We start from the raw sequence: 13655 nt of genomic DNA, 5'->3' as shown, positions 1-13655 counted from the left end.
TCGAGAGTACACAAAATATATATCACATTTATAACAATTTTATACTACCACATCACTTCTATTTGCCATAGTTGCAACGTTTATATATTGTTTATACATAATTAACACAAAATAGTGTATATTACTACAGCTTTTAATTAAAAAGGGCGTTAATTACAATTCCGAGCACAGGACTCTGTTTTTGAAAATAGGACTCCCGATTGTCACGTGAGCGGTGTTGCCACGTTGTTCAACATGGCTAGTACTAGAGTCGGCTGTGAAGATTGTTATGAAAAGAAAGTATTACATCCAATTCATTCAAACTTCCAGCTCGTTGATACAACCCATTTAAAGGGACAGCGAATCGTTGACATCAAAGGTGCCGCCGGGAGCGTCGCCTCTTGTTATACCTCCTCTTTGCCAATAGTTTAAAAGATACGAGTTCATAAAAATGTGTTATTTACTTGGCGTACTTTGACAGGTCAGTACGACGCCATATTGTCCAATGAATGGAGTCGCCGTCGGTAAAACAGAATTACGTAAGTGGCGGCCTAAACTACCCCGTATACAGTAAAAGCTGGATATATGCAACAAAAGTTTGGCTGGATATATGCAACATCGCTATCCCCTCCACTTGGGGGGATCCCCCTAAGTCGAACCGAGCCGCTCGGTGAGGAAACCGTGTAATATGAACCGACCGTAATATCGGTGTGACTAATACTAATTGAACGATAAAACTTTTTTATTTTTAACTTTTTCTTAATGAAACTTTTACTAACGCATTTGTGAGATTTTTCTGATTAAGATGGTACCAAACACGATATGATTTGAATTATATTTATTTATTAAAATAATAATAAAACTGTACATATGTATAAGGCAGGCCGTACACCAAAGATACATCAAACACGCAACATGCAACATGCAACACGTTGCATGTTGTGTACGAACGTAGAATAGGTATCGCGGCACGGTACAAACGATTTGTACGAACGTAGAATAGGTAACGCGGCACGGTACAAACGATTTGTACGGACACAGAATCGGTACCAAGACTGGATATATGCAACGTTTAAATGCCCAGAATCGACACCTTGGCTGGATATATGCAACGTTTGAAACCCGAGCCGACACCGCAACCGGTTTTCATTTCCAATCGTCCTTTGCTTTTCGCTACTTTTAACATCAATTTTAGCAAGTAATTATAATTCAAACTATATCGTGTTTGGTACCACTTTAATCACAAAAATCTCACCAATGCGCTAGTACAAGTTTCATTAAAAAAAAGTCAAAAATAAAAAAGGTTTTTGATTCAATTAGTATTAGTCACACCGATACGTTTCGGCTCTTTCCTTTGATCATCGGACCTCTCTCTTTCCGCCACTGTCTGTCCTTTTCTACGTTCACGCTTGGCTGCTCGTCCCGTGTAACCCGAGATTCGACACCTCGACTGGATATATGCAACGTCTGGGTCCTAATGTTTGTTGCATATATCCAGCTTTTACTGTACCTAAGGTTAGTTTTTTTTTATAAAAAATATCCCCTCAGATTTGATAGGAACTGATGGTACTCACACCCAACGAATAAAGTCCAACTGGCGGCCAGCAAAGGATTGGATGCAGGGTAGAGTCAATATTGCGTCGAAGTTTCACCTAACTGTTTGTTAAACTTGTATTTCAAAAAAACTTTTACTTCCGAAAACCTCCATGTTCCAAATTGGCTGAAATTTTGGAAATAGGTTTCTTTTTAATAAAAATGATGATTCCAAGAAGGATTTTCGGCGACTCGAGAAAAAAGTTTTTATCATTTGGGTGTCCTTCCCTACTTTACCGATGCAATTGTAACAGCAGGAATATGTGGCGGCGTATAGAGTAGCAACTTTACCGACGCGGAAAGTGCATTTCCGGTAAGTTTGCACAAGATGAAAAAAAAGGAGCCACATACTTCCGGGGCGCGCAAGGTTTTTCTCAGAGAAGGAAAACGCTTTCTTCTCACGCGAACCGTCGAAGTGTAAACATGGTAGTTCATTGTAATTTAGACAAAGTGCGCATAGTTCCGCAGTTTTTTGTGTGCGATGCCAAACATTTAATAGCTAATTAAGTTTGTTCATAGATTGAGTTTAGTTAAAAACAATTAGTTATAAGAATTTGCAGCTAGTGCACTTTGCAATAAACAAGTTAAACCATTACCGTGTTGATTCTTTTTCCTCGACGGATAAGACAGATTAATCTCGCGTGAGTGTGTAGTCAACGCTACAATTGGTGACCCCGACAAAAGGAAGAGTTTCTTTTACATTCCACGGAAAGGAAGAAAAAGAAGTAGTCTTGACATAAAATGGCGGTCTCACGCTCGCCTACAAGGGCAGTGCCCAATATGGCGAACCAGCCCGAAGACGCTCGTCGCTCTACAGAAGACCCCGCGTTGGACGCGACCATCGCGGCAGCCACGTTGAAGAAGTTGCCTCCTTTTTGGAAGAAGAATCCAGGGATGTGGTTCATCCAGGTGGAGTCGATGTTTAATATAGCGCGCATTACTGGGGATGATACAAAGTATCACCATATTATTGCGCAATTGGACCGGTCAGTGCTTCCGTTTGTGGCGGATTTGTTGACGTCTCCTCCAGCCCGGGGGAAGTACGACGCCATCAAGGAAAGGCTCATCAATTCTTTTGATGAATCTGCAAAAGCGAAGCTACGACGTGTTCTTCGGAGCAGTCATTTGGGAGACGAAAAACCCTCTCATTACTTGCAGAAGCTTCGGAATTTGGCTGGAAATCAGATCAGCGAAGTTGTACTTCGTTCTCTCTTTTTGGAGCAGTTTCCGGAAAATATAAGAAGCATTTTGGTTATCAGCAACACGAGTCTGGCCAATTTGGCGTTGCAGGCGGATAAAATTCAGGAGATGCATTCCGTTACAATCGCGGCGGCGTCACGCACTCCAAGTTCAGTGTCATTGCACAGGGACGGTGGCGGCAGCACCAGTTCCATGCAGAACCGGATTGACAGGCTAGCTAAGATGGTGGAGGCGCTGACGGCAGTGATGCCAGTCAATGCCAGAATCGTGGGACGTGGGACAAATTTTTACCCTCTCCACGACGTCCCAGTGACTCCCCTACTTCAATTGTTTCATCTAACACAATTGCGTTGTCCCACGTGCCCGTGTGAGCTCTGCGGGTTTGGCAGAGTTTGGCTGCTCTTGTCATTTCTACATTATTGGCACAGTAAGTATAGGAAAGAACATTATCGCAACAGGAATGTTTTAGAAGTAACAGAGGTTAAAATGCAAGAAACTATTATCATATATATTCACAGCCGCCATATTGTTGGTTGTGCGATTCGGTCATGCGCGAGCGACAATTATTGGTACGCTTTTTGGCAGAGTGATCCTACTGTTCTTTGCTATACTGTGCTTAAGCTTTGCTTAGTGAAGTCCATGCTTAAGCAATGCTTATTTGACATTCGGCTGTTTCCTTCGATTTTCTACTGTAACAACCAATGAAAATGATTCTTGAAAATGTAGCATTATTTCTTACTTAGTGACGCTGTTTTTGAATTGAATTCAAATAATTGAGCGAGCGATAGACAGAGCCAAATTTATTAATAAAAAAAGCCAAATTTATTAAGAACAATTTTATAATTAATGTTATCACATACGTTATAAAAATCTCTTATATTTAAAGTTTCATTCTGAAATACGAACACAAAATAACACAAAATTAAACTTACGACTGAAATTACTGGTTCAAGGTATAGGTTGTGATATGACTGAGAATGAGGGTATTTTAATCAATAAATTAAACCAATTTGAGCCGAAAGAATAATGATTATTTATTGGCTTGATAGGCATAAAAAACCCCTTACTACATTTCATTTGACACAATTACTCAACGAAACGTACAAGCAATGAGTGCTTCACGTGTAGCAAATCCATCAATGCCATTAAGATTTTCCACGTTTCCTAATAATTCTTCTCCATCTTCCTTTTGGTTTTCAATTTCATCTTCTTCTACAAGAATGTCATTGAAAATTAGGGCTAAATTATGCAACACAGCACATGCAACTACCGTTGTTGTAGAACATAAGAACTTCATTGTTAAACCCCTTGTACGACATGGAAAACGGCGCGTCCAAACACCGAACGTTCTTTCTACTATCTGTCCGGTCCTGATCTGGATTTCATTGTACCTGTGTCGATCGAATAATTTAATGTTAATTTGTGCATCAATCAGTCGAGTAAAATATTAATATGGTTCATTTCAATGAATATTGGGTAAAATAAATAACTTAATGACATACCTGAACATTCAATGAAAAATATCCTTTTCTATTTCTGTACATTTCTTCCATGTTGTTGAACCTGGATGCTGTTAATCTAATGTGGGTGCAATCAATAGCGCCATCCACACCTGATAAATCAATTACATTGTATATGTATGTATGTATGTATGTATGTATATGTGTATATAGAAAAAGTTATAATGATATAAAATCCACACCTGGTAAACCAATAGCTCCGTTTCCCTGTCCCAGATTATTGAATAACCTGCGATTTTGAGTGCTATTGTCCGGATCCCTGGGAAACTTGATATAGTCCATCATCAGACTGCCTATTAGTGAACTCACCCTAAATACTATGCGGGAGACTATGGGCTGAGAAACATTCATTGTGTCTCCCAGAATAAGCTACAATTACAGTACATATATAGATAATCTTTATTTTTTTCTACTTCTTTTAGGAATAGTGATATATTTATATAACTTACTTGAAAACTTGCAGTAGCATAATACCGCAAACAAATTAACAGCTGCATCGCAGGAGGGATCGGTGATTTTAATCTCTTTTACCGTATTCGTGTACCCTAACCTACACCCTCCCGTCCCATCACTGTACAATAACACCTTCAAACGCGTGCTTAAGTCCTCAATATCGTCGACTTAAAAACATAACCTCAATGAAGCCAAATAAGAACTCGTTTTCTACAAATAAGGCGGACTTATTCGACTATGAATTCATAAGAGCTTAAGACTTTTTTAAGCATCGACTGCGGTTGAACTTCGTTTTAAATGTACTAAAACATTTGACTTTGCCCGCTAAAATGGTCGTCACCCACGTGGTTCTGTCTGCTGCTGGCGACACCGTTCATTGGACAAGAAGCCAATATGGCGTCGCAGTAACGTAGCAAATGCACTAAAAGTGTCAAACTTTACACGCTCATAACTTTTAAACCGCTGCATTTCGACAGTTAAAACCTGCATTTTTGAATTCTACGCATCGAAAACTATTAGATTGAGAAAAAAAAAGTGGATAATTTTGTGTCCCCTAAAGTATAGTTCAGCCTTAAAAACAATTCTCCATTGCATGATGTATTATATTATTTTTTATTTGACCAAACACATCTCTGCAGTGAACTGCGGATGCGATGAATTGACGCGGCGGTGAATTGCTGGCGGTGAATTGTGGGCGATGAATTTTCCGGATCCCACTGTTAAAGACTGCCATCCCCTGTGTTAAAGTTCGACACGCCAAGTGGTCCGACACACCGATCCAGAGGTGTAGAATCACCCTATATAGGTCGTGACATTTAATTTTTTTACACCCTGTACATACGACAGGGAACTAACTGCCATTTTTAAATCCGTGAAACATTTTAAGCATTTATGGGAAGGACGTAACTTTACAATACAGACTGACCATAAACCGTTGATTTACGCGTACATTCAAAAGTCAGATAAAGCCTCACCTAGGCAATTACGGCAACTTGACTACATTGGACAGTTCACGACGTATATAACCCACACTCCAGGAACCAGTAACGAAGTGGCTGATGCGTTGTCACGGTTAGACGTGATAAATATACCAGTTGTGATAAGCACGCAGGAAGTGGCCGAGCATCAGAAAACTGATGCAGAGCTGATGCGTTTGTTAGAGGGTAGCTCAGCCTTGCAACTTAGACAGTTAAAGCTAGATAATTCAGATCACGTAGTTTATTGTGACGTGTCTGCGAGTAATATTAGGCATTATATCCCAGCAACGTTGAGGAAGCAAATTTTTGATGTGGTGCATGGTCTTTCGCACCCTAGTGGCAGGGCCACTAAAAAATTAATTAGTGGTAGGTTCGTGTGGCCCAGGATGAATCGAGACATTCTGGAATGGGCCAAAACTTATGTTCAATGCCAGCGAAGTAAGATAGCACGACATACGGTGAATCTTCCGCAAAATATAGCGATTCCACATGGCCATTTCGAGCACGTCCATTTAGATCTGGTTGGACCACTTCCTCAAGTTAACGGTTTGAAATATTGCCTAACGATGATTGATAGGTTCTCCAGGTGGCCTGAGGCAATTCCTATTAAGGATGCCACTGCTGAGATCGTTGTTTCAGAGTTCTACGCCACGTGGGTAGCCAGGTTTGAGGCTCCGGTTACGATCACTACGGATCGAAGGGTTCAGTTCGAAGCCCGTCTTTTTAACGCGTTAACTTAGGAGAATTAGGACCACGGCGTATCATCCGGCATCGAACGGAATGATAGAAAGATGGCATGGATCTCTGAAGGCAGCGGTAATGTGCCATGGGTCGCGGTGCTCCCTACGGTATTATTAGGTTTAAGATGTAGTTTTAAGGAAAATCTTGGGGCATCTGCGGCGGAGATGGTGTACGGGGTACCACTCAGATTGCCTGGAGAATTCTTTGTGGATATGGATAGATGCCATGATTTCGTTTTGGATAGATTTCGCGATGCGATGCGTCGGATTAGACCAAAACCGACGGTGCATCATTGCAGAAAGTCTCATTTTGTGTCGGATTTGCATACGTGTACTCATGTATTCGTACGTGTGGATGCTGTTAGAAAACCTTTTGAGCAGCCGTATGAGGGTTCACATCGCTTTGTCGAACGTATCTCGGATAGTGCGTATTTGATTAGGTACCGTGGTTGCGAACAGGTCATTTCGACGGAACGTTTAAAGCCTGCATTTATTGAAACAGCAGATGAAATTGTACAGCCTAGGAGAACTAGAGTATGCTAGAGTATCGTCTACTCTCCCTGACGGGTCGCGTGACTCGGAGGGGGGTAGTGTGGCGGGGTATAGAGTAGCAACTTTACCGACGCGGAAAGTGGATTTCCGGTACGTTTGCACAAGATGAAAAAAAGAAGCCACATACTTCCGGGGCGCGCAAGGTTTTTCTCAGAGAAGGAAAACGCTTTCTTCTCACGCGAACCGTCGAAGTGTTAACATGTTAGTTCATTGTAATTTAGACAAAGTGCGCATAATTAAGTTTGTTTATAGTTTGAATTTATTTAAAAACAATTAGTTATAAGAATTTGCAGCTAGTGCACTCTGCAATAAACAAGTTAAACCATTACCGTGTTGATTCTTTTTCCTCGACGGATAAGACAGATTAATCTCGTGTGAGTGTGTAGTCAACGCTACAAATACTTGAGGCAGATTTGAAGGCAGTTCTGATGCTATGAAATCTGGTATTTTTAATTGTTTTTTAAAAGGTATCGATGTATCAAGAATACTAGTATTACAATGTATTATCAATTAAGTACCTGATGATATTAATTATGTGTATTCTGCATATAAATAAAACTTTTATACAAACCTAATCCAAGTTTTAATCCAAGCTTCAGTGAATTAGGTTAGGTTAGGTCAAATGAATATTCCAGCCACCGTAAGGCGATTGGCCACGTATGCCAAAATCATTGTTATCATGTCTATTGGTTTTTAACTGTCGCAATGGCTTTGTAAATAGAGAGCGTAGATAACAGTAGATGTAGATACTATGCTGGTAAAATAGAGAGTGACATTCATGTGATAAATTTTTTTTCGAGTCGCCACAAATCCTTCTCGCAATCATCATTTTTATCAAATAAGAATCTATTTCCAAAATTTGAGCTAATTTAGTGCATGGAGGTTTTCGGAAGTGTAGCCGATGATAGTATACCCCCGCACCCCTAACATCCCAGGATCGCAGAGAAAAATCGTGCAAAATTCAGTTCAAATTTTCGCCGCCAGGCGGTGCTGTTTTCCAGGAAAATTTGAATAGTCCGGATTTTGTACGCCTGGGAGGCGCTACATTTAATCGCACTTTAGTTCCTTTTTATGCCGCCAGGAGGCGCTGTTACGAAGGCTGAAATCGTGATTTCAAGGATGTAAGTGATAAAGAGATGTATAGGTGACAGAGATGTAAAGGGTGCAAGGATATAAAGAAAGCAGGGATGTAAGGGATGCACACGGGTGTAATAAAATCAACACGTTTGTCTTCCTAATGAGTTTATTCAAATAGCTAAGAGGATAAATACAGCAAATTAAATGAACGCAGAAAATAAAATATAGATATACATATGTAAGTAAGTAGATCTGCACTCCTCGCTATAAGACTGTTGTTATTTCAGCATCACCTGGGGGAGGACACCACCACAGCCGACTCTAGTACTAGCCGTGCTGAAGTAAAAATGGCAACACCGCGGGAGTCCGGTCTGAATACATCAACACTTACCCTACTCTATCTGCCTCCTGGACTCCCAGACTCTTAGCCAATCAACGTCGTCAGACTGCGTCAGACTCCCGACTACTCTCTGGACTTCACATAACCTCTCTGGTTTCGTTCCAATAATTTCGCTTGTTTCAAGGTTTTTATTAACTTATATACACGTTTATCAATTCTTAAATGTTTCAATTTGATCCAAAGATGGTTTCATTTTGCTTCATACCTAAATTTTCTTGAAACCACTGTAAATATTTTAAATATCATGCTTCACAACACCAAACTACTTCGAGAGTACACAAAATATATATCACATTTATAACAATTTTATACTACCACATCACTTCTATTTGCCATAGTTGCAACGTTTATATATTGTTTATACATAATTAACACAAAATAGTGTATATTACTACAGCTTTTAATTAAAAAAGACGTTAATTACAATTCCGAGCACAGGACTCTGTTTTTGAAAATAGGACTCCCGATTGTCACGTGAGCGGTGTTGCCACGTTGTTCAGCATGGCTAGTACTAGAGTCGGCTGTGATTTAGTCTGTATCCAGAGAGCACAGCCGGTATAATAATCATGCCTGTTTTACCAGTTCCTCTTTTACCACACCTTCCACTGACAATTGGATGGCCCAATTCTGATTCTCTTTGATTAAAAAAATGATGCAATTGATAATTGCACATGCAATGTTTGCACTATAGAAAATCCAAGGTCCTACGGATATAGTGCCCTTCGAACCATTTATCTTTGGCATTTTTTCATGAATGCGCTAATAACGGAGTTATATCTCGAAACAATTGCGTGGTCCACCCTGTATATACAACATTCAATGACTGTTTCATCTTTAATAAATTAAAAACATAATATGCACGAAAATCAAATCACTGCTAACTGTATTGAAAACGATCAGGTTCTTGTCTTATTCAAGTTCTATAATCGTTTTTTTAAGGGAGATTGATGTTTAAATAAAATGGAGATTTTAGAATTGAAGGATGTAAAGGCTGTGCCGGATATAATTCATCCCTATCCGGACAGAGTAAAGACTGAAGCAACTCCACTCGTCTTTGATAATGGTTAGGAAAATAACTTATATAATGTATACAATATTATAGTAAAAATGGATAAATGTTTTATATTAGGGTCATATAACTGTAGAGTTGGATGGGCAACAGAAAAGGAACCTCAGTTAATATTTAAAAATCTTATTGCAAAGCCAAGGAAAGAACGGGGCAAGAAGGATGGCGAGCCTCAGGTTGGAAATGACATAGCAAACATTGAAGCTGTTCGATTTCAATTAAAAACGCAATTTGACAGAAATGTAGTAACACATTTCGAAGCCCAAGAACAGATATTTGATTACACATTTACTCATATGGGAATAGATACAGAAGGCTCTATAAATCACCCAGTTATTTTAACTGAGGCATTTCTGAATCCTAATTATTCAAGAAATTGTAAGAAGATACATTTAATATTATGTGTATTTATAATCTGTACTAATTATACGTTTTTTAGTGATGGCAGAGCTGTTATTTGAATGCTATAATGTACCTGCAATCGCGTATGGAGTGGACTGTTTATTTTCTTATCAACACAATAACTGTCCACCGGATGGTTTAATAATTAGCATTGGATATCATACCACACATATAATACCCATATTAGATGGTAAAGCAGATCCTGTTAATTCAAGGAGGATCAATGTTGGTGGATATCACATTACATCTTATATGCATAGACTACTGCAACTAAAATATCCAGTGCATGTAAATGCTATCACACCTAGTCGAGCAGAGGTTTGTAAATGACACATTTCTCATCCTTCTTACCGTTTCAAACACTTGTTCTCTTATTTCATAGGAATTAATTCATGAACATTCAATGATAGCTTTAAATTACCAAGAAGAAATTTCTAAATGGGCAGATCCGGATCATTATGATGCAAATGTGTTAAGGGTACAATTACCTTATATTGCTCCTTCAAGTGCTCCTGGTTTAACAGTGGAGCAACAGAAGGAGAGAAAACGGGAGTTAGCTAGAAGATTAATGGAAATAAATGCACGGAAAAGAGAAGAAAGGGTTAGTAATACCTCTGTACATAAAGAAATTAAATTTTATTTATACAAGAATTTTCAAATAATTATTACTTATAGTTAGCAGAAGATGAAGAGCAGCTGAATCAGTTATTAGCTGTTCAAGATTTACTAGAAGAAGGAGAAACTGACGAGTTTGATCAAGCATTAAAAACCTATTCTCTTGCGAATGAAGCGGATTTAATAAAAATGATTAATAATTTACAAGCAAAAGTAGAACGAACCCGACAGAAAATAGTCGCAGCTAATTCACAGGAAGAAAACATTGCAATGGAGGAACAGAAGCCGAAAATCAAATCAAGTTTGCAGCCGAAAGATCAGCAGGATTTTGATGAATGGATAGCTGGTGTAAGAAAGAAAAGGTAGTTAAATATTTATTGCCATCTTTTTGATCATATATAAACACAATTTTTCGTATATAATAGGCAAGAAATATTGGAAAAACGAATGGCGAAGAGACAACGCAGACAAGATATGGCAAAACGTAGAACAGCAGCCGCGCAAGAAAGAATGCGTATAATAAGTCAATTAGCAAGAAAAGAGAAACGCGATGATGATTTTGGTATGAGAGACGAAGACTGGGACGTTTATAAAGTTATCAACAGGGTTTGTGCATGCTTCTATTTGTTTTCATTTATTTCCAATCTTGTATTTTTAAAATGGTATATCTTCATACAGGAAGGTGGAGATTCAGATTCAGAATTAGAACAAGAAAAGCTCCTGGAACTGGAGGACGTATTAAGACATCACGATCCAGAATTCGATGGAGCTGGATCGAACGTTCCCCTGGTACCCGGAGAAACCCATCAGTTACACGTGGGAGTGGAACGCCTGAGAGCTCCAGAAATATTATTTCAACCATTCATGATTGGTTCCGTGGAAGCAGGCATTGCTGAAACAATAGAATTTGTGTTGAAGCTTTATCCAGCCGAAATGCAGGCACGTCTCGTAGGAAACATATTTCTCACCGGTGGACCGGCAAAATTTCCTGGTTTATTAGAGAGGTTGAATCGCGAGCTCCGTGAAATCCGACCGTTTGGTTCCAATTTTCAAATAAATATCGCCAAGAATACCAGCATAGACGCATGGTACGGTGCTAGAGACTTTGGCTTAAATGGAAACCTCCCAGAATTTTTAGTAAGCAAGAAGGAATACGAAGAGAAGGGTGGTGAATATTTTAAAGAACATTTGACTAGTAATACTTACACCAGATCTCCTGATCCATTGCCCGCCGTGCAAGCTCCTGTAACCTCGGAACAGGTCGTCGTCGAGGATGCCGTTGTCGATGTTGAAATGGAATGAAAGACAAGAAACATTTTATATAAGGTCCTGTTAGAAAATAAATTTCACTGAAAACAAAGAAACAGATTTATGAAAGGGGAAACAGTTATCTTTATGGATATCTACTTTATTACACAAGTGTTTTCGTTTGTTCATTCAATCACGAACAAACTACATTGTAGTCTGTTTACTGATCACAATGTACAGTTCCCAAATCATCGTATCTCATCGTTCGAAGATAATTATGCGGGGTACATTTTGCTTCTTCATTTTAGTTTTAGTTTTTTTTTTTCTTATTCGTCGAGAATAATCGACATCCGCTTGTTGGACATTTCTCAAGCTTAAAAAAAAAAAAAAAAAGAAAAAACCAGAAAGTAAGATCCTCTCGACTCAGAGCTGCAGGATTTGTTACAACGACCTCCAGTAATTCTTCCACGTTTCGTTCCGTGGCTTAAGTTAACATCACAATACAGTAAATATACTGAAGAAATTATTACGAAGCCCTACAGGCAGGCGGTACATATTACAGCTAATTATAAATGATCATCGCGTGTCTCGTCTAATAAAGGAACATACTGTACGGAAGGAAGCTCGTCACTTTCGAGCCGTTTCTTTCGCAACATACAATGAAAAAATAGAATGAATCATTTTAAGAAAAGAAGAGAATAAATCACGTTAATTCTTTCGGATCACAAGCGCACAGCGTTTGTTACATATATATATGTGTGTTTATACATTGTTAAAGCACTCGACGACACTCGTTACATTTATCTTTATGCGCTCCCTTATTCTGCTTCTTTTATCACATGCGGTTAAAGATAAAAATTACAAAATTATTAGATTAATGCAAAAGGTTTACGTCGTATAATTCCAGTTCATAATTTTTATAAATCAATATAATTACTATCAGCTTACGAGAATTTGGTAATAATATCTTTAAATTATAAACCCTTCAGATCAATCTAATGTATAACTATATTGCATTATACAGGATGTAATAAAATTTGTGGTACAAGAAAAGAATTATTAAAATTATGGAATCAATCTGTTTCTTTGAATTTTTAATTCATTTTTAAACCAATAATCACCCTTATTTCCACACTTGTACCACAAATTATATCGTATCCTATATAGTACAATACAATTCAAGGAAAAATATGAATTCTTAATAGCTGTTTATTATTACGTTACTCTATCGCATTGAATAACATCATTAAAAGTAAAAGTTGGTTTTTTTTTTAACCATAACACATGTTACACGTATACGAAGCAAAGCTTATTACAGAATGTAATTTAAAAATCTAATATCGACAATAATATCAAAACGATACATGACCGTGCGTTGGTGTTCGTTTAATTGGTAATGAGCTTTTTTTAATATTAAAACGGGAACATCTCTCCCTTTAATAAAAATCGCAAAAATTGTAGTCCGTTCTGTCGAACTTATTATAACCGATCTATACGTTTCACGCGACACATAGCAGAATTCTTAATTTAAATAATATCCATTGTAACTATCACAGGCTGAGGTCGCTGCAGCTTTGAAAATTCTCATTAAATGTAATCTAATTCAACACCTCTGTCTAATAAAAAAATTATAAGAAAAACGTCTCTATCTTTTTTTTACTCCTTTCAATATTTATAACAATAAAGCTGAGGTAGAATCCAAATCGACAAAAAATTAAAAAAAAATTTATCCAATGGTGCTTAGAGCGAGGATCCAACTTTCATAACATACGCTAATTAAAATTACACGCTTTATTCATTTTTTATTTCAACATCTCCTTATCATGGTAATGA

At 38.1% G+C, this 13655-nt stretch overlaps 1 protein-coding gene across 1 annotated transcript; it reads left to right on the top strand.

Annotated features, from left to right (window-relative positions):
* The first annotated feature begins 8350 nt into the window (after positions 1–8350).
* Arp5 (Actin-related protein 5) lies at positions 8351–12229 on the top strand. The gene is made up of 8 exons (XM_034326637.2): positions 8351–8615; positions 9431–9554; positions 9621–9935; positions 9997–10277; positions 10342–10560; positions 10635–10936; positions 11000–11180; positions 11253–12229. Exons 2-8 carry the CDS (start codon positions 9452–9454, stop codon positions 11874–11876), a joined length of 2025 nt encoding a protein of 674 aa, XP_034182528.1. The 5' UTR covers positions 8351–8615; positions 9431–9451; the 3' UTR covers positions 11877–12229.
* The last annotated feature ends 1426 nt before the right edge of the window (positions 12230–13655 follow it).

This window comes from Osmia lignaria, chromosome 3, assembly GCF_051020975.1.
Source record: "Osmia lignaria lignaria isolate PbOS001 chromosome 3, iyOsmLign1, whole genome shotgun sequence".
NCBI lineage: Eukaryota > Metazoa > Arthropoda > Insecta > Hymenoptera > Megachilidae > Osmia > Osmia lignaria.
Note: the sequence above shows the minus strand (reverse complement) of the source record. Positions and strands in the feature narration are given on the sequence as shown.

Coding starts and splice junctions, on each gene's coding strand:
- Arp5 (XM_034326637.2), top strand. CDS start 9,452: ATGGAGATTTTAGAATTGAAGGATGTAAAGGCTGTGCCGGATATAATT. Junction 10,561..10,634: donor CACGGAAAAGAGAAGAAAGG/GTTAGTAATACC, acceptor TATTACTTATAG/TTAGCAGAAGATGAAGAGCA. Junction 10,937..10,999: donor GCTGGTGTAAGAAAGAAAAG/GTAGTTAAATAT, acceptor CGTATATAATAG/GCAAGAAATATTGGAAAAAC.